Raw genomic sequence first — 24,371 nt, forward strand, 5'->3', positions numbered from 1 at the left:
ACATATTTGTTCAATTATCTTGATTTATTTTTTAAAATGTTTATATCAGTACTGTTAACAGTGGCGGATTCAGGTATAGGCGACATGGGCGGCATCTTGCCGGGGGGCGGTAAGTGGCGCCCGGACAACAAAAACTTGTTATGGGGCACCCAGACAATTTTTTTTTTATTGCTCATATGCACATTACGTCAATGATATCATTTCACCGTGTGGGACTGTTGGTCAATTAAACTTGTTGGAGTGGGCGCCCTGATTCTAGTTTGTGAGCTAGGCAGGCTACAGTCTGGGAAGCTCTCCCACTCAGAAGTACGAGATGGGGAGGGGGGTGGTGGTAGGTTGACCTCAGGTCTCCCCACTGAAAACCTGAGGTAGGGGGAGTGGGGGAATCTATCAAATAGCGCACCTCTAACGTTGTACAGTACTAATGCAATGAGTAAAATCAGTCGCACTACGAAAGGCTACCAAATAAACCACAATTAATTCATAATACTGTGAATATATGGTTTCACAGACATATTGTTGCATTTTTTTCTGGTTTGTGGGAAATCATTAAGAATAATATAAAACCAATCCAAATTTATGCTATTAGAATTTGTCTATTCTTCCAGTGATCGTAGCTGAAGCAGAGAGGAGCTTACCTGAGGTCCACCTTGTCACAGGAAATCCTTAGTGGCCTTGCTGTCATCCGTATTAACTATGCAATTGCTGGGCAAAATTCTTATGATGATGTAATTGATGACTTTCAATTAAGGAAGATAAGAAAGGTCAAGGTTTAGATGGCAGTTGTGCAATTTAGTTTGTGTGTTTCTTGTTTGAAGTGCAATAGTGTAATAATCAGGTTCTCTTCTTTATAAGTGTGTTATTCTATTTGTGCATTTGTGTGTTATAGGATTCGTGCAATTTAGTTTTATTTGTGTTTTTTGTTAGCAATGGTGTAATAGTGTAATAATTCGATTCTATTTTTTATTTGTATGTATATACTACAATTTGTTTCTATTTGTCTTTGTTACTTATTTTTGTATATATTTTTATATTTATATAGTTTTAAATGTTACGATTATTTATTGATGTTCCAAATGTCTGATTAAAAATTACAGTTGGTGCAGAATGGTGCTTCTTTTTTTTGGGGGGGGGGCGCTGAAGCGGGGGTTCGCCCAGGGAGCTATACAAGCTAGAACCGCCACTGACTGTTAACGTAAATAATTATCTTTCATTGATGTCACCTCTAATGGAATAATAATTTATTGAGAGGGACAACCTCATTCGTTTTCTCAGCAAACGCAAAATCCCAGGTATGTTTGACTCATCAGCCTTGCCGTAGTTTGGAGTCCGGAAACGTCACGAACTGGAAACGAAAAAAGTTTTTCAACAAACAAGAGTAAGCAACTCAATATTAATCTTTCGTTTTATCATCGCTAATTATTTGTGAATAGCTTTAATGATTTGAATTAGTTTTACTGTGATGTATCTGGAATTGTGGGAGATGTCATCACTTATTCAACCTTGCGCCGCGTAACTAGGTAGCCATTGTTGTGCTATGTGGCATTCTTGTACTATTGACAGCAGCACCTAGCAAGCTAGCTAACTGGCTCTAATCTTCTGTCAATAGCAACAGGGTCCGTGTTTTTTTGCTTGTCATCCAGCCAACATATGACATATACAGCTAAATTAGGATGACTGTTGTGTTTATGATAATTAATGTACACATTTTTTACATTCCCAAAATATGTTCTCCTTTCACAGTGGCCGAATAGCCTATTTCATCTGGATCTCATCCATAATGTTGCCTAAATTCAAGTGTCCCAGTCCACTACAAAACCTACACAAGCTTGCTACTGTCAGTGTTATATCTGATCATTGAATCATGAGTCCCCCCAGTTGAATGTTCAGGAGGATCTGTTACTGCCTCAGCCACTGTCTCTACACAGCCATGTCACGCCTTGAGCCGGAGGATGAGAGCGGGCCTGGGCAGGAGCCCAGCAGGGAGGTGGACATGTGGTCGTCAGTGCGTTGCCTTGGTTACCTGTCCAGTTTCAACCTGATGGTGGCGGTATGCCTGGGCCTGTACGTGCGCTGGGAGCAGACAGACGAGCCCATGATCCTTGTTATCTTCATCCTGGGTCTCTTCGTCCTGGGCATCGCCAGCATCCTTTACTACTACTTCTCCATGGAGTCAGCCAGTCTCAGCCTCTTCCACCTGTGGTTTGGCTTCCTTCTGGGCCTCCTGTGCTTCCTCAATAGTCCCTTGCTGGAGGAGAATGTGAAGGAGCAGGCTACTAACTACCTGCTTCTGGCTAGTGTGGCTTTGAGGACGGTGTGGGCCTTAACTGATAGGATAATGGGCTGCGTTCACTATAAACCCACCCTGCTCTTGTCCGAGGAGCTCCTAGAACTCCTGGGCTTTGGAATTGCCAGCACCACCATGCTGATGCACAAATCTATTGCCCTCATTGCCCTAGTGGTGGCGCTGGGGGCTCTGATCGTGAGCCTACGTGTTAAATCCCTCCTAGCCCTGCCCAACTTGGCCTGCTTTGCCCTGGTCACCTCCCTGCTGTTCTTCAAGGCCGTGGGGATAACCACCAATCCCTTCGCCCTGGGCTGCTACCTGGGCCGTCTGATATGTGACCCCCTCTTGGACGTCTACTTCAGCAGCCTAGGGGCCACCGAGCGCTGGCTGCCCCTGCTTTCCTGGGGACGTGTCTGGCGTCGACTCTCCCTGCTCCCTCTAGGGCTTGTGGAGATAGCCTTCTTCGTCCTAGCCGCTCTAAAGATGAGCCATCTAGAACTGTGGTACCTGGTGATCCCCGGATTCTGTGTGTTTGGCCTGTTTTGGACAGTCTGCCATGTGGTGCTGCTGATCACACTATGGGGCTTCCACACCAAGCTGAGTGAATGTCAGAAGGCGCGCTCGATCCAGCAGTCAGACACACGCAGCCTTGACCGGGTCATGGCCTCGCGGGGGATGAGACACTTCTGCCTGATCTCTGAACGCCTGGTCTTCTTCAGCCTGGTGTCCACAGCCATACTGGCAGCTGTGTCCTGGCAGGTAAGATGCTACATAGTGGTAAATGGTGAATTGGCAGGGTAATACAGTGCCTTGCAAAAGTATTCATCCCCCTTGGTGTTTTTCATATTTTGTTGCATTACAACCTGTAATTTAAATAGATTTTTATTTAATGGAAATACACAAAATAGCCCAAATTGGTGAAGTGAAATGAAAAAAATAACTTGTTTCAAAAAATTCTTAAAAATAAAAAAACAGAAAAGTGATGTTTGCATATGAATTCACTCCCTTTGCTATGAAGCCCTTAAATAAGATATGGTGCAACAAATTACCTTCAGAAGTCACATAATTAAGTCCACCTGTGTGCAATCTAAGTGTCACATGATCTGTCACATGATCTCAGTATATACAGTGAGGGAAAAAAATATTTGATCCCCTGCTGATTTTGTACATTTGGCCACTGACAAAGAAATGATCAGTCTATAATTTTAATGGTAGGTTTATTTAAACAGTGAGAGACAGAATAACAACAAAATAATCCAGAAAAACGCATGTCAAAAATGTTATACATTTATTTGCATTTTAATGAGGGAAATAAGTATTTGACCCCTCTACAAAACATGACTTAGTGGCAAAATCCTTGTTGGCAATCACAGAGGTCAGACGTTTCTTGTAGTTGGCCACCAGGTTTGCACACATCTCAGGAGGGATTTTGTCCCACACCTCTTTGCAGATCTTCTCCAAGTCATTAAGGTTTCGAGGCTGACGTTTGGCAACTCGAACCTTCAGCTCCCTCCACAGATTTTCTGTGGGATTAAGGTCTGGAGACTGGCTAGGCCACTCCAGGACCTTAATGTGCTTCTTCTTGAGCCACTCCTTTGTTGCCTTCGCCGTGTGTTTTGGGTCATTGTCATGCTGGAATACCCATCCACGACTCATTTTCAATTCCCTGGCTGACGGAAGGAGGTTCTCACCCAAGATTTGACGGTACATGGCCCCGTCCATCGTCCCTTGATGCTGTGAAGTTGTCCTGTCCCCTTAGCAGAAAAATACCTCCAAAGCATAATGTTTCCACCTCCATGTTTGACGGTGGGGATGGTGTTCTTGGGGTCATAGGCAGCATTCCTCCTCCCCCAAACACGGCGAGTTGAGTTGATGCCAAAGAGCTCCATTTTGGTCTCATCTGACCACAACACTTTCACCCAGTTGTCCTCTGAATCATTCAGATGTTCATTGGCAAACTTCAGACAGGCATGTATATGTGTTTTCTTGAGCAGGGGGACCTTGCTGGCGCTGCAGGATGTCAGTCCTTCACGGCGTAGTGTGTTACCAATTGTTTTCTTGGTGACTATGATCCCAGCTGCCTTGAGATCATTGACAAGATCCTCCCGCGGAGTTATGAGCTGATTCCTCACCGTTCTCATGATCATTGCAACTCCACGAGGTGAGGTCTTGCATGTAGCCCCAGGCTGAGGGAGATTGACAGTTCTTTTGTGTTTCTTCCATTTGCGAATAATCGCACCAACTGTTGTCACATTCTCACCAAGCCATTTGGCGATGGTCTTGTAGCCCATTCCAGCCTTGTGTAGGTCTACAATCTTGTCCCTGACATCCTTGGAGAGCTCTTTGAGCTTGGCCATGGTGGAGAGTTTGGAATCTGATTGATTGCTTCTGTGGACAGGTGTCTTTTGTACAGGTAACAAGCAGAGATTAGGAGCACTCCCTTTAAGGGGGGTGAATACTTTCGCATATTACCTGTATAAAAGACACCTGGGAGCCAGAAATCTTTCTGATTGAGAGGGGGTCAAATACTTATTTCCCTCATTAAAATGCAAATAAATTTTTGACATGCGTTTTTTTGTTTTGTTATTCTGTCTCTCACTGTTCAAATAAACCTACCATTAAAATTATAGACAGATTATTTATTTGTCAGTGGGCGAACGTACAAAATCAGCAGGGGATCAAATACTTTTTTCCCTCACTGTATACACCTTTTCTGAAAGGCAACACCACTAATTCTGCAACACCACTAAGCAAGGGGCACCACCAAGCAAGCGGCACCATGAAGGCCAAGGAGCTTTCCAAACAGGTCAGGGACAATATTGTGGAGAAGTACAGATCAGGGTTTGGTTATAAAAAAAATCTGAAACTTTGAACATCCCACAGAGCACCATTAAATCCATTATAAAAAAAATTGAAAGAATATGGCACCACAACAAACCTGTCAAGAGAGGGCCGCCCACCAACACTCACGGACCAGGCAAGGAGGGCATTAATCAGAGAGGCAACAAAGAGACCAAATATAGCCCTGAAGGAGCTGCAAAGCTCAACAGTGGAGATTTGAATATCTGTTCATAGGACCACTAAGCTGTACACCACAGAGCTGGGCTTTACGGAAGAGTGGCCAGAAAAAAGCCATTGCTGAAAGAAAAAAAATAAGCAAACACATTTGGTGTTCACCAAAAGGCATGTGGAAGACTCCCCAAACATATGGAAGAAGGTACTCTGGTCAGATGAGACAAAAATGTAGCTTTTTGGCCATCATGGAAACGCTATGTCTGGCGCAAACACAACACCTCATCACCCTGAGATACCATCCCCACAGTGAAGCATGGTGGTGGCAGCATCATGGTTTGGGGATGTTTTTCATCTGCAGGGTTTTGGAAACTGGTCAGAATTGAAGGAATGATGGAGGGCGCTAAATCCAGGGAAATTCTTGGAATGGCCTAGTCAAAGCCCAGACCTCAATCCAATTGAGAATATGTGGTATGATTTAATGATTGCTGAACACCAGCAGACCCCATCCATCTTGAAAACTGCTGGAGCAGTTTTGCCTTGAAGAATGGTCAAAAATCCCAGTGGCTAGATGTGCCAAGCTTATAGAGACATACCCAAGCTTATAGAGACATACCCCAATAGACTTGCAGCTGTAATTTGCTGCAAAAGGTGGCTCTACAAAGTTTTGGCTTTGGGGGTTGAATAGTTATGCACCCTCAAGTTTTCTGTTTTTTTTGTCTTATTTCTTGTTTGTTTCACAATAAAAAATATTTTGCAACTTCAAAGTGGTCGGAATGTTGTTTAAATCAAATGATACAAACTATCTATTTTAATTCCAGATTGTAAGGCAACAAAATATGAAAAATGTGAAGGGGGTGAACACTTTCGCAAACCACTGTATATGTTAAACTAATATGTTAAACTAATGAATGAAAAGATGGATTGATAAATCAGTTGGTTTATTGATCAGCTGATTGATCGATTGAGTGATTGATCTGAGCTTTTCATTTATTTGGGTTTTTCCTCATTGAGAGGATTTTAATTATCTTATTAGAGACCGAACTGACCATGATAGCTGCATAGTCTAGTAACAAAGCAAGACGAGTGACATCATCAACATTGAAACATCAAGCGTCACGTCATAAGCCCCAGAGACTGACGCTTGCTAGAGGCTTGGCATGCAATCACAAGACAGTCCCAAGCCGGAAAGGAGAGCTGCTTCTGCTCTCAACCATGACCCAAGTTAATTAGCACTTTAATATGCCTATCTCCTTACATAAAGAGCCATACATTATTTAGCTTTACTTGGTAATCTGCTATTAGCATAACAGGCTACACTGTAGCAACTATTTGCCACATCATATAAGATCTCCAGCCATCTTATACTACTGTACCTGTAAACTTCTAGTTATTGCGTTAATGCTAGGCAAGTAGCGTCATCATTGGCTCACAAAAAAATAATAATTCCTTAATACTGCACGCAGAGACATTAACATGCTATCCACGAGTTTGCCTGGGTAGGTAGAAAACAAATTGTCAGAATCTCGCTATATCCCTTTAAGCTATGACCCACCATTTATTTTAATCATGAGCAAAAGCTGTTGGTTTTCTACCTAAAGTTGCAATGGGTCCATTTAAAGGCCCTGTGCAGTCAAAAATGTGATTTTTTTCCCCCTATGTTTTATATATTTCCACACTATGAGGTTGGAATAATACTGTGAAATTGTGAAAATGATAATGCCCTTTTAGTGCCCTCAGACGAACCATCAGAGACAAAGCTTCACTTCAGGATTAAGATTGAATCCTACTACACCGGCTCTGATGCTTGTCGAATGTGGCAGGGCTTGAAAACTATTACAGACTACAAAGGGAAACCCAGACACAAGCTGCCTAGTGACGCGAGCCTATCGGACGAGCTAAATGCCTTTTATGCTCGTTTCGAGGCAAGCAACACTGAAGCATGCATGAGAGCACCAGCAGTTCCAGATGACTGTGATAATACTCGCTGTAGCCGATGTGAGCAAGACCTTTTAAACAGGTCAACATTCACAAAGCCGCTGGGCCAGAAGGATTACCATGACATGTATTCAAAGCATGCCTAAACGAACTGGCAAGTGTCTTCACTGACATTTTCAACCTCTCCCTGACCGAGTCTGTAACCTACATGTTGAAAGCAGACCACCATAGTCCCCGTGCCCAAGAAAGCAAAGGTAACCTGCCTAAGTGATTACCGCCCATAGCACTCATGTCGGTAGCCATGAAGTGCTTTGAAAGGCTGGTCATGGCTCACATCAACATCATCATCCCGGATACCCTAGACCCACTCCAATTTGCATACCGCCCCAACAGTTCCACAGATGACGCAATCTCTATCGCACTCCACACTGCCCTTTCCCATTTCGACAAAAGGAACGCCTATGTGGGAATGCTGGTCATTGACTACAGCTCAGTGTTCAACACCATAGTGCCCACAAAGCTCATCAGTAAGCTAAGGACCCTGGGACTAAACACCTCCCTCTGCAACTGGATCCTGGACTTCGTGACGGGGCACCCCCAGGTGGTAAGGGTAGGTAACAATAGGTCTGCCACGCTGATCCTCAACACTGTTGTCCCTCAGGGGTGTGTGCTTAGTCCCCTACTGTACTCCCTGTTCACCCATGACTGCGTGGCCAAACACGACTCCAACACCATCATTAAGTTTGCTGATGACACAACAGTGGTAGGCCTGATCACCGACAACGATGAGACCTGGCAGTGTGGTGTCAGGACAACAACCTCTCCCTCAATGTGATCAAGACAAAGGAGCTGATCGTGGACTATAGGAAAAGGCGGGCTGAACAGGCCCCCTTTAACATCGAGGGGGCTGTAGAGCGGGTCGAGAGTTTCAAGTTCCATGGTGTTCACATCACCAACGAACTGTCGTGGTCCAAACACACCAAGACAGTCATGAAGATGGCACGACAACACCTTTTCCCCCTCTAGAAGACTGAAAGGATTTCACATGGGTCCTCAGATCCCTAAAAAGTTATACAGCTGCACCATCAAGAGCATCCTGACCAGTTGCATCACCGCCTGGCATGGCAACTGCTCGGCATCTGACCGTAAGGTGCTACAGAGGGTAGTGCGTGAGGGTAGTGCGTACGGCCCAGTACACCACTGGGGCCAAGCTTCCTGCCTTCCAGGACCTATATACTAGGCGGTGTCAGAGGAAAGCCCCAAAAATTGTCTTAGACTGTTTTCTCTGCTACCGCACGGCAAGCTGCTACTCGCTGTTTATTATCTATGCATAGTCATTCCCACCCTACCTACATATACATATTACCTCAACTAACCTGTACCCCTGAACATTGACTCGGTACCGGTACCCCCCTTTTATATAGCCTCGTTATTGTTACTTTTTAATAATTTTTTACTTTAGTTTATTTGGTAAATATTTTCTTAACTCTTTCTTGAACTGCACTGTTGGTTAAGGACTTGAAAGTAAGTATTTCACAGTAAGGACTACACCTGTTGTATTTGGCACATGTGACAAATAAAGTTTGACTTGAAAAGGCCGCCTGAAATTTCTGCCTGTTTTGGTGGGATGGAGATTTGGCCTGACTGTTGACAGACGGTAAATTAGTAAATAGACTAATAAGAAACCGTTCCAAATCTCTCAGCTAGTTTCAATTTTCCCCTCCATACTCAGACCACTCCCAGACAATCCGAGCAAAATTCTTGCTTGAGAAATTGCTCTTTGCGAAGAAGCTTTTTTGTCGTTGTTATTTTTGACCATTTTAAATTAAATCAATTGAGGTACTTAATTGTTACTCAGAAATGATTTGATATTGGGATAGAAACGACCTTTAATAAGTACAAGCGACCTGTAAAATGTATAAAAGGCTGTGGCAATACGAGCAGGAACAGCAGCATCTAGTGGACAACCTGGTACTCTCACACTAATTTATGGGGAGAAAAAGCTTCATAAGCTTCATAATACTTGTCAAACATAGAGAACTGATACTGTATACTGGCGGTTGGAGTGAGCTTGGTTTGGGTGGGGTACATGGGTGGCTTTTGGCGATTTATTTGGATTCCTCACCTCTTAGTAATTTTAAGTAGTTTGGTCCAAATCAGATGTTGGGTATTATATTTAATTAATATTATTTTTTATTTTATTTCACCTTTATTTAACCAGGTAGGCAAGTTGCGAACAAGTTCTCATTTACAATTGCGACCTGGCCAAGATAAAGCAAAGCAGTTCGACAGATACAACGACACAGAGTTACACATGGAGTAAAACAAACATACAGTCAATAATACAGTATAAACAAGTCTATATACGATGTGAGCAAATGAGGTGAGAAGGGAGGTAAAGGCAAAAAAAAGGCCATGGTGGCAAAGTAAATACAATATAGCAAGTAAAACACTGGAATGGTAGATTTGCAATGGAAGAATGTGCAAAGTAGAAATAAAAATAATGGGGTGCAAAGGAGCAAAATAAATAAATTAATTAAATACAGTAGGGAAAGAGGTAGTTGTTTGGGCTAAATTATAGGTGGGCTATGTACAGGTGCAGTAATCTGTGAACTGCTCTGACAGTTGGTGCTTAAAGCTAGTGAGGGAGTTGTGTTTCCAGTTTGAGATTTTTGTAGTTCGTTCCAGTCATTGGCAGCAGAGAACTGGAAGGAGAGGCGGCCAAAGAAAGAATTGGTTTTGGGGGTGACTAGAGAGATATACCTGCTGGAGCGTGTGCTACAGGTGGGAGATGCTATGGTGACCAGCGAGCTGAGATAAGGGGGGACTTTACCTAGCAGGGTCTTGTAGATGACATGGAGCCAGTGGGTTTGGCGACGAGTATGAAGCGAGGGCCAGCCAACGAGAGCGTACAGGTCACAATGGTGGGTAGTATATGGGGCTTTGGTGACAAAACGGATTGCACTGTGATAGACTGCATCCAATTTGTTGAGTAGGGTATTGGAGGCTATTTTGTAAATGACATCGCCAAAGTCGAGGATTGGTGGGATGGTCAGTTTTACAAGGGTATGTTTGGCAGCATGAGTGAAGGATGCGTTGTTGCGAAATTCTATGAATCCTATGATTGAAATCGCCAATTTGGATGCAATCAATTAGCTTAATTGCTCAGAGTTCAAATAGTCTTTTCAACAAAATAATATTTGCAAGAATGCGACAGAAACTATTTCAACAACAATCGGAGATGGTGGGTGTCATGGCTTGCTGAAATGGAACTACCCTTAAAGAGATTCTCCTGTACCTTTTGTATACTTTTTAGCCGGTTGTTCTGAAAATATTACTCACGAGCCAAAAGTGGTCTCCAAAAATGGTGTACTACGTCACATATGTGCAGCTATGTGCACCACGTAATTACTCTCGCCCTCTCGCTCTCTGCTGTGTCCACTGAGTCGCACTGCAACCTCTTTGGATAACGATGGGCAGGCGTCTTGCTAGCTGTCACTCAAATGCGAGGGGCTGAAGCGTATTGGCTAGAACTCTAATTGCTAGGAGTCTGGCCCATGTGGGGGGGAATGTAGGGAAAATGGTGCAGCGCAGCTTCAAAAAAGCAGTCACTTTCAAACTAGGGATTTCGTGGCTAATTAAGGTGACAGTAATTCTGCCAATAGATGATGCATGTATGAACTACACATTGTCACATCCAGCCCAAAGTGGGAGGTTAAATATTTATATTTCTTAGTCACCAAAGTATTGTAGCATTTCTTTAAGCAATAATACTTACCCACCCACACACTCAACATAGTAAAATATACAATTCAGTGTCCGTGTTACCAAACATGTAGGCCTAGCTATAGCCTTGAATTATTTTTCTTTAATATAGGCCTGCTCTACGATAAAAGGGCTTGAAGGCTGGGATGGCATAAGAGCTTCGGTGTTGCTATGTCAAATCAGGACTGAGGAGATGATGATGGACCAGCTGTGAGGCCTTGGGCAGTCGGAGCTGAATTTAACAAGAGGTCTGCTGCCTCCATCCAAAACTGACGAGCTAATAATGAAGCAGGGAGCTCTGAAGTGATGTGGTAACCTTGCTGGTGCCTCGCTAATTGGACAAGTCAGATTGAGGAAAGAGTTAATAAGGATTTTAATTGCAAATGTGAATGTAACACAAGTGTAGTTGAGGAAACACAAGGCTACATGGAAATCGTCATGGCAACGGCATAAAATAATTTAGATGCCTATTGTTTCTGTGTAATTTATGTTTATTTAACTGAATTTTAACAGCTTGGTGAATTTGTATAACAGAGTCCATTGGGTAGGCCTATAGATGTGGCCTTGGAATTCACTTAGACTATCTTTAAAAAAGCTTAATTCTCACTCATTCCCACAGCTTCACTTGAGTGTCTTTGAAGGGTGTTTTGAACTCATTCCCACAGCTTCACTTGAGTGTCTTTGAAGGGTGTTTTGAGCTGAAGCCTTGTGATGGAATTGTTTTATGTCTGTATCTAAATAGCTAAATTCTCTTGTTTCAAAACATTTTTTAAAAATCACATGAAATGCTCTATTGTGTTGCAGCCCTCAAATGGTGTGTTCATGAGTGTGTTCCTGGTGGTCCTCCCTCTGGAGTCTCTGGCCCACGGGCTCTTCCATGAGCTGGGCAGCTGCCTGGGGGGCACATGTGTGGGCTACGCTCTCGTCATCCCTACCAGCTACAGCAGGTCCGTACACACGCACATATAAAGACTACGTAGACACATGTACACTGAACTCACACACACCAGGGTCTCCGTTAGCTGGTAATAGCCAGCTTTTGGCAAAAACAAATACATTTGCAAATACATGCTTATCGGTCTATAAGTTAATGTGCAAAATTTTGTGGAATTAAATTGTCGCTTGTGTATCTTCGTTAGTCGTTATGTTTATCACACGCGCACAGCATACCGATACAGAGCATATGAGCGGAAAATTTGTCAAACAGCTAGAGGTCGACCGATTAATTGGCATGGCCGACTAATTGGGGTCGATTTCAAGTTTTCATAACAATTGGTAATCTGTATTTTTGGACGCTGATTATGGCCGATTACATTGCATTCCACGAGGAAACTGCGTGGCAGGCTGACCACCTGTTACGCGAGTGCAGCAAGGAGCTAAGGTAAGTTGCTAGCTAGCATTAAACTTATCTTATAAAAAGCAATCAATCTTCACATAATCACTAGTTAACTACACATGGTTGAGGATATCACTAGGTTAACTAGCTTGTCCTGCTTTGCATATAATCAATGCGGTGCCTGTTAATTTTGTCATCGAATCACAGCCTACTTCACCAAACGAGGGATCAAATCAAATCAAATTTTATTTGTCACATACACATGGTTAGCAGATGTTAATGCGAGTGTAGCGAAATGCTTGTGCTTCTAGTTCCGACAATGCAGTAATAACCAACAAGTAATCTAACTAACAATTCCAAAACTACTGTCTTGTACACAGTGTAAGGGGATAAAGAATATGTACATAAGAATATATATGAATGAGTGATGGTACGGAGCAGCATAGGCAAGATACAGTAGATGGTATCGAGTACAGTATGTACAAATGAGATGAGTATGTAAACAAAGTGGCATAGTTTAAAGTTGCTAGTGATACATGTATTACATAAGGATACAGTCGATGATATAGAGTACAGTATATATGTATGCATATGAGATGAATAATGTAGGGTAAGTAACATTATATAAGGTAGCATTGTTTAAAGTGGCTAGTGATATATTTACATCATTTCCCATCAATTCCCATTATTAAAGTGGCTGGAGTTGAGTCAGTGTCAGTGTGTTGGCAGCAGCCACTCAGTGTTAGTGGTCTGATGGCCTTGAGATAGAAGCTGTTTTTCAGTCTCTCGGTCCCAGCTTTGATGCACCTGTACTGACCTCGCCTTCTGGATGATAGCGGGGTGAACAGGCAGTGGCTCGGGTGGTTGATGTCCTTGATGATCTTTATGGCCTTCCTGTGACATCGGGTGGTGTAGGTGTCCTGGAGGGCAGGTAGTTTGCCCCCGGTGATGCGTTGTGCAGACCTCACTACCCTCTGGAGAGCCTTACGGTTGAGGGCGGTGCAGTTGCCATACCAGGCGGTGATACAGCCCGCCAGGATGCTCTCGATTGTGCATCTGTAGAAGTTTGTGAGTGCTTTTGGTGACAAGCCGAAAATTTCTTCAGCCTCCTGAGGTTGAAGAGGCGCTGCTGCGCCTTCTTCACGATGCTGTCTGTGTGAGTGGACCAATTCAGTTTGTCTGTGATGTGTATGCCGAGGAACTTAAAACTTGCTACCCTCACCACTACTGTTCCATCGATGTGGATAGGGGGGTGTTCCCTCTGCTGTTTCCTGAAGTCCACAATCATCTCCTTAGTTTTGTTGACGTTGAGTGTGAGGTTATTTTCCTGACACCACACTCCGAGGGCCCTCACCTCCTCCCTGTAGGCCGTCTCGTCGTTGTTGGTAATCAAGCCTACCACTGTTGTGTCGTCCGCAAACTTGATGATTGAGTTGGAGGCGTGCGTGGCCACGCAGTCGTGGGTGAACAAGGAGTACAGGAGAGGGCTCAGAACGCACCCTTGTGGGGCCCCAGTGTTGAGGATCAGCGGGGAGGAGATGTTGTTGCCTACCCTCACCACCTGGGGGCGGCCCGTCAGGAAGTCCAGTACCCAGTTGCACAGGGCGGGGTCGAGACCCAGGGTCTCGAGCTTGATGACGAGCTTGGAGGGTACTATGGTGTTGAATGCCGAGCTGTAGTCGATGAACAGCATTCTCACATAGGTATTCCTCTTGTCCAGATGGGTTAGGGCAGTGTGCAGTGTGGTTGAGATTGCATCGTCTGTGGACCTATTTGGGCGGTAAGCAAATTGGAGTGGGTCTAGGGTGTCAGGTAGGGTGGAGGTGATATGGTCCTTGACTAGTCTCTCAAAGCACTTCATGATGACGGATGTGAGTGCTACGGGGCGGTAGTCGTTTAGCTCAGTTACCTTAGCTTTCTTGGGAACAGGAACAATGGTGGCCCTCTTGAAGCATGTGGGAACAGCAGACTGGTATAGGGATTGATTGAATATGTCCGTAAACACACCGGCCAGCTGGTCTGCGCATGCTCTGAGGGCGCGGCTGGGGATGCCGTCTGGGCCTGCAGCCTTGCGAGGGTTAACACGTTTAAATGTCTTACTCACCTCGGCTGCAGTGAAGGAGAGACCGCATGTTTTCGTTGCAGGCCGTGTCAGTGGCACTGTATTGTCCTCAAAGCGGGCAAAAAAGTTATTTAGTCTGCCTGGGAGCAAGACATCCTGGTCCGTGACTGGGCTGGATTTCTTCCTGTAGTCCGTGATTGACTGTAGACCCTGCCACATGCCTCTTGTGTCTGAGCCGTTGAATTGAGATTCTACTTTGTCTCTGTACTGGCGCTTAGCTTGTTTGATAGCCTTGCGGAGGGAATAGCTGCACTGTTTGTATTCGGTCATGTTACCAGACACCTTGCCCTGATTAAAAGCAGTGGTTCGCGCTTTCAGTTTCACACAAATGCTGCCATCAATCCACAGTTTCTGGTTAGGGAATGTTTTAATCGTTGCTATGGGAACGACATCTTCAACGCACGTTCTAATGAACTCGCACACCGAATCAGCGTATTCGTCAATGTTGTTATCTGACGCAATACGAAACATCTCCCAGTCCACGTGATGGAAGCAGTCTTGGAGTGTGGAATCAGCTTGGTCGGACCAGCGTTGGACAGACCTCAGCGTGGGAGCCTCTTGTTTTAGTTTCTGTCTGTAGGCAGGGATCAACAAAATGGAGTCGTGTTCAGCTTTTCCGAAAGGGGGGCGGGGCAGGGCCTTATATGCGTCGCGGAAGTTAGAGTAACAATAATCCAAGGTCTTTCCACCCCTGGTTGCGCAATCGATATGCTGATAAAATTTAGGGAGTCTTGTTTTCAGATTAGCCTTGTTAAAATCCCCAGCTACAATGAATGCAGCCTCCGGATAAATCGTTTCCAGTTTGCAGAGAGTTAAATAAAGTTTGTTCAGAGCCATCGATGTGTCTGCTTGGGGGGGATATATACGGCTGTGATTATAATCGAAGAGAATTCTCTTGGTAGATAAGGCGGTCTACATTTGATTGTGAGGAATGATGATTTAACAAAAGCGCATTCGCGAAAAAAGCACATCGTTGTACGAATATACCTGACCATGAACATCAATGCCTTTCTTAAAATCAATGCACAGAAGTATATTTTTTTAAATCTGCATATTTAGTTAAAATAATATTGCCTGCTAACATGAATTTAACTAGGGAAATTGTGTCACTTCTCTTGCGTTCATTGCACACAGAGTTAGGGTATATGCAACAGTTTGGGCCGCCTGGCACGTTGCAAACTAATTTGCCAGAATTTTACATAATTATGACATAACATTGAAGGTTGTGCAATGTAACAGCAATATTTAGACTTAGGGTTGCCACCCGTTCGATAAAATACAGAACCTTTCTGTATTTCACTGAAAGAATAAACATTTTGTTTTCGAAATGATAATTTCCAGATTTGACCATTTAAATGACCAAAGGCTCGTATTTCTGTGCTTATTATATTAGAATTAAGTCTATGATTTGATATTTGATAGAGCAGTCTGACTGAGCGGTGGTAAGCGTCAGCAGGCTCGTAAGCATTCATTCAAACTTTACTGCGTTTGCCAGCAGCTCATAGCAATGCTTGAGTCACAGAGCTGTTTATGACTTCAAGCCTATCAACTCCTGAGATTAGGCTGGCAATACTAAAGTGCCTATTAGAACATCCAATAGTCAAAGGTATATGAAATACAAATGGTATAGAGAGAAATAGTCGACGCGTCATAATTCCTATAAAGACTACAACCTAAAACGTCTTAACTGGGAATATTGAAGAACTGGGAGTATTGAACCACCAGCTTTCATGTGTTCTCATGTTCTGAGTGTAACAGTATAATTTCCGTCCCACTCCTCGCTCCAACCTGGGCTCCTCTGCACACATCAACCACAGTCACTCACAAAGCATCGTTACCCATCGCGCCACAAAAGCCGCGGCCCTTGCAGAGCAAGGGGAACCACTACTTCAAGGTCTCAGAGCGAGTGACGTCACCGATCGAAACACTATTAGCGCGCACCACCGCTAACTAGCTAGCCATTTCTCATCGGGCACATGAGCAAGGAACTTAAACGTTAGCTCTTTTACATGGCACATATTGCACTTTTACTTTCTTCTCCAACACTGTGTTTTTCCATTATTTATACCAAATTGAGCATGTTTCATTATTTATTTGAGACTAAGTAGATGTTATTTATGTAGTATATTAAGTTAAAAATTAAAGTGTTCATTGTTCATTCAGTATTGCTGTAATTGTCATTATTACAAATATATAAAAATTGTCAGATTAATCGATTTTTTTGGTCCTCCAATATTCGGTATTGTTGAAAAATCCTAGTCGGTCAACCTCTACACACAGCACGAGAACTGCTGCTACAGCTTCTAAAACAGCTCATTTGTTGCTGCTGGAGTGAAACTTGCTTTTATAAGCCCAATCATTGCGTACCAATTCTAAATGCAATTGCGTATTAAACTGTTTTGATGGCCACGATTAAAATTGAAGCAGGCTTCCCATTCGTAATTGAAGCACGCTTCCCATTCACCATTCAAGTGCATATAGGCAACGGTATAGGCAGGCTTCAGCATGTCACACACCACTTTGCAATGAGCTGGAGCAGTATGCATTTTGAAAACATATATTTATCTGTTTTGAAACCTTTTACTTCATATTATGAGGCATGTAGCCTATATCTCTCATGTTCTATTGGTTTTCAAATCAACTTTCTTTCATTGTCCAGTAACCAAATGCACAATCCTAAGCTGTGTTCGATATTAACCTTACTATTTTTGATGTGAGTATAAAGTATGGATATAGTTAGTATGCCAAAAGTTCAGATGTCGTACTAAATTCGCCAAAATACAAAGTATACGAGCAGTGTACACTATTTCCGTGCTTTTAGGGACCATGATGCAATTCTTCAGAAAATGGGTGTGGCTTCACAACGTTTTCACATTTGAAGAAAATGTCGGGGAAAATGCAGCCAAAGTCCGACGAGAGTGGATACAAATTCATTGCTTCATTGCTTTTCTTAACATTATGACAAATGTTAAGAAATGTAATAAAGTAATGTCTTTTCAAGTAAGTTACGTTGGCTGACAATTTGTTAACTACGCTATCCTTATAAAGAGCATAGCATTACAGCAGTATGTTAGCTAGTTGGCTACTAATACATCGAACTTGCCAGGCTGTATTTTAACTATCTGATATCTTACTATTTTCTATCTAACTATTCACATCATTCTTAACTAAGTGGTATAGTCATTGTGTGTTTCAATGGACATGGTTAATTCAGGCTATCTACTCCGATTTCAGAACTCTCGTCTGAGTGTGCCAGAGCGCAGAATAACTGATGAATTTAAGAACACTCAACACCCGTTGAATATGGCCAGTGGCAGTAAACGTTGGCCAAAAAAAAGCGTCATTAAATTGTTTCCAGTCACCAACGCTCTGGATAACATGAAAACAGCCTAACCAGCTCTGCTAGGGCAAGTAAAATGGTTAGAGTGAGGTGTTCTCTCATTTGTGGTTGGAAGTAGCTAGCCAACATCATCAGTCAGTTAGCTTGGGTGCTTGACTGCCAGTGAACACTCGGATCAACCCTACTCCTCGGCCAGAGTGTCCAGCGTGCGCTCTGAACGTTCCGAGAGTGAAACTCTCTGAATTTATGAACGGACAATCTGACAACACTCTGAATTTACGAATCGTAAGACGTCTAGCTGGTCGTTTGTTATGCTAACAAACTAGCAAGAGGCTGCATAGCAACAGCATCAACTTCTGGTAGACGGGCAAAGCGCTAGTACGCTCAACTGAAACGATACCGTTCATTTACAGTATATCAAAATGAACTAATAGTATGTAGTATATACTCATGAAATGTGTAGTATACAGAATGTTAGTATGGGTATTCGAACACAGCTCTAGTCATATTAGCAACCCATGCTAGTTCTTGAATCTTTAGATCTCCCCTCTTTTCATATTTATAACAGATATTTGTATCTCTGTCACATGAAACCGCTTGCATGTGCAGTTTGCATTTGACAACTGTATTTTTCCGCTAATTGCATTACGGAACAAACATATCTGTGTAGCTTACTGCTTATTGTGTGCTTTGCTAAGCTTATACTGTGAAGAAATAACAGTTTATCAACATTTTAAGCTAAACGTTCTGATCTGTTGCATCAGACTCATTGCTTTTAAATTTGTAACATTTTTTTAATGTAGCCGAGGCCTACTAGTTATATGAATTTGGGATCTATCATCCCATAACTGTCCCAGGGTCTGTTTGGAATAGGCTATTTCTTTCTCGCATTGAACGCCAAGCTGACCATAAGAATAGGTCAACTTTTCGACTATGGGGGATATTGCATTGACGCAGGCTAGTGATTTTGCTGTTCGTTACTCGTCTTGTTGGCTGATGAAAAGTGAATGTGGCAGTTATTCTTATATCTTAAAAGTGCGCATTGGAATTCGGTAAGAAGGATGCACGCTGTTGTGTCCTCGAGTTGCATGTTCTGTGACGACAAATAATCAAAATGTGATTTTTGTCAGTGGGTGGACGCCCTAATCAGGTTATGTGCCCAATGCATATGGGTCCGGTAAATTTCTCAAATGTCTGTTAAATTAAAGTACTGCCGATCAAAAGTCAAGACGCCACATTTTCCTAATGGAAACTCTGACACTCGTACACAGACCTCACACGCACAGACACACATTCACTTTATTCTTCTCCACAATCATTACTTCCCTGCACCCAAGTAAAAAAAACAATAATAATTCAATCTTATCTTTACAGCATCCAGAGGGACAGACCATAATTTCAATTCCCTCACTGGACAAACCAAGTGGAAAAATATCCCAATAAACATGGCCCTAATGTTTCCCCCCTTAGGCTGCTCTCTCCCTGGCATACTAAGTGGCTGTGGATGGAACATGTGTTTATGACCAGGCAGGGCCACTCTCTGTCCAAAATGGCACCCTATCCCTTTGACTAGGACCCATAGTGCACTACTTTTGACTAAAGCCCTATGTAGGGAATAGGGTGCCATTTCAGACTCTGCCTCTATGATGTAAAAAGGGCTTTATAAATAAATGCGATTGATTTGATTGATCTCTGTGCTAGGGCAGTTAGCACTTAGCAGTAGCTAGCTCTGTGGTGGTGATTCGGATGCAGGCCCATACATCTGCTCTGTATGCCAGGGCTGTGGATGTAGGCCCCAGCGGGAGACCAGAGAGAATGTTGAGAATATAGCAGTGTATTATCTACTGTTTGATGGGTTCAGATCATGTTTTTACAATGGTGAGTGGCCCCTTGGGAAGATGAGGAGGAGAAGAAGGGAACGGTGAGGGACAGAGAACAAAGGAGAGAAAGTCAGACAAGGACAAAGTGAGAGAGGGTGCAGGGGAGAGAGACAGGCTTTTAGAGAGGGAGGACAGAGGGAAGGAGATAGCAGGAGACTAATATGTTCCCATCTTTGTATAGATAAGGCCAGGTAAGTGAAACAAATCTGTCACGTCAGCCTCTAACAGCCACGTTATCCACTGTCCCCAGTCATCTCAATACAACTACTCAGTCAAAATCTACTCATTATTTAAACAGAACTCTCTCCAATCTATCCAGCCCAAAGTCTCTCTCGAGATCATAATAACTCTGCTTTAAGATGAGATGCTTTGAGTTATGTAGATGTCTCTATGATTGAATGGAGAAAGTCGTGAGTAATGTCAGGCACAGGGACAGAGATACAGAGTGAGTGGGGCTATGTTGAGTGACGGAGACTGGGGCAGCCTTGACTCCTGCCCTCATGCCTGGTGCTGTGGGATGGAGAGAAAGAGGTGTGCCGGATCAAACAGGTGGCTCTGTCTTACCCTCCGAATCTTGTTGTTGGGTCAGGACTCATCTCCATCGTTATTCTCGCTCATCTTAGCCTTACTCACACACACAGACATGCACATGCACACACACACAAATTCATATTATCTCATATTCCATCTCTACTGTACTGCCAGTGCCTTCACCTCTTTCACCTCTATTCCTTTTCATTCTCTACATTCTCCTCGTCTTCCTCTTTTCAATTCCGCTCTCCGTCTCCACTTGCCATTCTCTCCTCATATTCATTCTCGTTCTCTCCTCCACCTATCCTCTCATCCTCTCCTTTCCCTCTACCTATCCTCTCATCCTCTCCTTTCCCTCCACCTATCCTCTCATCCTCTCCTTTCCCTCCACCTATCCTCTCCTTTCCCTCCACCTATCCTCTCATCCTCTCCTTTCCTCCACCTATCCTCTCATCCTCTCCTTTCCCTCCACAGCCCAGACGGCCAGCCCACCCTCCTACCTCCGGACCAGGTGCAGGAGCTGAATGTGCGCTCCACGGGCATGTTGAACAGCGTGCAGCACCTCTTCTCCCACCACATGATCGAAACGTTTGGCTGTGACTACTCCACCAGCGGGGTGACTTTGGAGGCCCTCCAGGCCAAACTCAAGGCCTTCCTGGAGCTTCGCACGGCCGACGGGCCCCGCCATGATACATACGTGGTGTTCTACAGTGGGCATACGCAGCGCACCGGGGCCTGGGCACTGGCAGGTGAGGGTCACCATAGCTCACAGAGGCTGGCTGGCTGGCTACCAGCAGACAAGCTTCTTGCCTATCTCTGTCTCTCATCGTCTATCAGTGTTTATTTTACACCTACTTATTTCCAGACTAGATCTAACATGAAAAAAAACAAATACAGGATCAAATTAAGGTTATATGTTTGAATAGAACATGATGATGAGTGTAGAATAGTATATTTTTGTTTTGACAAACATTTAAATGTTAGTTTTTGAGAAATGTCTAGAACAACAGCAGTAGTTAGAACAAGTACACAATATTTAGTAGTCTGCCAGATACAGTGTGTGCCTGTACTTTTCATTAATCCATGGCGATTTAGTAGAAATGAAGAGTCCAACATTTTCCCAGTGTGATAACTGAAGTTTGTCTTCAGTGGCTGCCGACACACGCCCACGCTTTATCACTGCATGGTGCAAGGCAAGCTCAGTGACAATTAAACATGACTTGACCATTAATGTACTCCCACTCGTAACTTTTCCTTTTCAACATGAACCCAGACAACTTTTACCTTTTGTCTTTAATGTCCATTACTTGCTCACCACCTACCTTAACCACCTACCTTAACCACCTACCTTAACCTTAATCAAATACATGCATACAGTCGTCGTGGCTCATCGGGCAAGTCAGCTGTAATAAGTGTAGTTAATTAGTATTATTATTAACCCATTAACCAATTATTATTTCATGGACTAAGGAAGGAATACATTTGTATCGTACTGTACATTCTAAGCTATGATTACAGTAACAAAGTAACCTTTGTTATCAAACTAGCTACTAAACTCCTAACATGCGGGGTCAATTAAAAAAAAATGTGTATGTATTGTTTTCCTAAAGATACAGATCCGACTACGGACCAACTAAGTCTTCTAGTAATATGTGTCAAAACATCAACGCGGCCACAGTACACCACACCACTGCTCCCAAATTGTACTTTAAGCATCAAGTGTGTCGCGACCACACAGTATCACTCCTCCTAACCAGTCCCTTTCTGAGCAGCTCCCAAACTGTAAAGAAATATCTTGGCACCATCTACGGGCACCTCTTAATCTTCCTGCCATGGAGCCCGCTGCCGTATTAATCCTCATGAAGGATACTGCGTGTCATACCCCGTGTCACAGTGTTTGAGCAGTGGAGGCCGAGTGGAAAACAACCCAGGCCCTGGCTGGCGTTGGAGCTTTACAGAACGGACTGGGAAGAGCGGGGGGGGGGGGGGTTGTCTCTGGCACTCACACTCAATCACACAGGCTACTCACGTGCACATATACACGCTCGTACTCCGCTCACGTTTCTGCCACAGAGGAAGGGTGCCCAAACGGAGAGCAGTCCCTATAACTCAAGATTTAGGTGCCTTAGACTAGGGATAGGCCATACAGGTGTGTAGTTGTAGACGGTACACAGAATAACGATAGAGAGGATTGGACCGATAACTTGACTATTCACATGTTCCTTTTGTTTGCATTGTGCATGTTCTGATATAGAACATATCAGCTGTTTGCAAATGGTTGTTCCTTGTTTGTCCCAGCCTAAGACTAGGGTTGTGTTTATTACAATGTTTTATTTCTCTCTCTACCAGGAGGAGACTCTCTGCGTCTGGAGCAGCTGCTGGAGTGGTGGAAGGAGAAGAACAGCGGCTTCACCTCCCGTCTCATCCTGGTCCTGGACACGGAGAACTCCATGCCCTGGGTAAAGGAGGTCCGCAGGACGGAGGGAGTCTACTTGGCCGTGCAAGGGGCCGAGCTCGCCCCTGCTGGCGACATCGAAGGCGGGGTCGCCCCCCGCCTTGGGGACTTCACCTCGGAGTGGGTGGAGTTCAACTGCAACCCGGACAGCACCACCCAGTGGTCGGAGAAGGACAGGGCGGTGGCGGCGGCCTACGGCGTGTCGAAACACTGGAGTGACTACACGCTCCATCTTCCCACAGGGAGCGACGTGGCCGAGCACTGGAAGACCCACTTCCCCCAGGCTACCTATCCTCTGGTGCACCTATCCAACTGGTGCTGTGGGCTCAACCTCCTCTGGCTGTGTGGAGTGTGTCTGAGGTGCTTCAGGCGACTCAAACTGGGCTGGTTCCCTCCCAATATACTAGACACGGGACAGGGCATCAAACTGGTCCACTCATAGACTGACTGAGCTGTCTGCCTGCCTGGGAGATCACTTGCCTGACCACTCACCCTGAATTGAATTCCTCTGCTCTATCAATCGCTACCTACTTTCAGTCAGAAGCTGTCATCCTAGAAGTTGACTTCAAAAGAAATTAATCAGTGATTGGTTAGATTTGTTATAGACGATCCAAATCAGAGAATCAAAGTTGATAACGTCATCGGGTAGTCCGGCTCTGGCCCAACCCATCGGTTTCTGGGGCCAATCAGATTGGTCAGATTGTGTTCGCGTTCTAGAAATCGTCAGGGGGGAGGCAAATCCAGACTCATCGTGGAGAAAAAAACATCAGTTGGACGGAGCAATGTGGATGGGTAGCCAGGCAAGGAGACCACAATGGAGTTTCAGCAGGTAGCCTAGCGGTTAAGAGGGTTGGGCAAGTAACCGAAAGGCCGTTGGTTCAAATCCCCGAGCCGACTAGGTGAACAATCTTGTTGATGTGGCCTTGAGCAAGGCACTTAACCCTAATTGCTCATGTAAGTTGGTCTGGATTAGAGCGTCTGCTAAGTGGCTAAAATGTAAATGTGTTGACCTATGATCTATGGTAAGTTATGTGTAGACAATCACCAATAGAATATGTGGTAAAGTACAGTCACCACAATAGGCCTGCTTTCTATGGTAAAGCTATAGACAATCACTGCAATCAGTCTTATTGCCATAGACTTCAACCATGCTAGTGTGGGCCTTATCTAAATGGTACAAGTAGACAATCTCCACAATATTCTGTGTATCTATGGTTTACTGACATCCACCCTATGTGCCTTTGTGAATTGAACGGGACATTGTGCTTTATTTTGAAAGTGTAATATGACATTACTCACGTGTTTTTTTTCTGGGAAGATTTTTGTAAATTGTTTCATGTTTATTTCCCCTTTTGAAACTGATAGTATACAGATTTTACCATTAAAATGTCTAGCCAAAGATTTTGGGACAATTTTCAAGAGTTGTGTCTTACCTTGTGTTTGGTGTTCGTTTCTGTGGACTGACTATTTAAAATGATGAGACGAAAGCCTTATTTTAGTACCCAATTCTGTTCCATTAGATGGATCCCCACAAATGTGGTTAATTCATTGATTCGTTTTTTTTTTTAAACATTCATTTTATAAATGTGCTGCATCAGTGTGAGTAGGAGGAGGGAGTGTTGACAATTGGTCAGCCTGACAGGATCCATATAGCTGCAGGGATATACAGTACACAGCTCCCTGCCTGGCGCCACTTTCCTGCAGT

At 43.9% G+C, this 24,371-nt stretch overlaps 1 protein-coding gene across 1 annotated transcript; it reads left to right on the forward strand.

Moving 5' to 3' along the window:
• Positions 1-1,131: 1,131 nt before the first annotated feature.
• Positions 1,132-24,085, forward strand: tmem168a (transmembrane protein 168a). The gene is made up of 5 exons (XM_021577492.3): positions 1,132-1,378; positions 1,744-3,046; positions 11,807-11,949; positions 20,686-20,960; positions 22,561-24,085. The coding sequence occupies exons 2-5, from the start codon at positions 1,883-1,885 to the stop codon at positions 23,106-23,108; spliced, it is 2,130 nt and encodes a 709-aa protein (XP_021433167.3). The 5' UTR covers positions 1,132-1,378; positions 1,744-1,882; the 3' UTR covers positions 23,109-24,085.
• Positions 24,086-24,371: the final 286 nt, after the last annotated feature.

This window comes from Oncorhynchus mykiss, chromosome 21 (genome assembly GCF_057628025.1).
Source record: "Oncorhynchus mykiss isolate SJ-2025 chromosome 21, ASM5762802v1, whole genome shotgun sequence".
Classification (NCBI taxonomy): Eukaryota; Metazoa; Chordata; class Actinopteri; order Salmoniformes; family Salmonidae; genus Oncorhynchus; species Oncorhynchus mykiss.

Excerpts from the sequence above, each read along its gene's own strand:
- tmem168a (XM_021577492.3), top strand. The coding sequence starts at position 1,883 with ATGTTCAGGAGGATCTGTTACTGCCTCAGCCACTGTCTCTACACAGCC. Across the intron at positions 3,047-11,806 it reads TGGCAGCTGTGTCCTGGCAG|CCCTCAAATGGTGTGTTCAT; the intron begins GTAAGATGCTAC and ends ATTGTGTTGCAG. Across the intron at positions 20,961-22,560 it reads CGGGGCCTGGGCACTGGCAG|GAGGAGACTCTCTGCGTCTG; the intron begins GTGAGGGTCACC and ends TCTCTCTACCAG.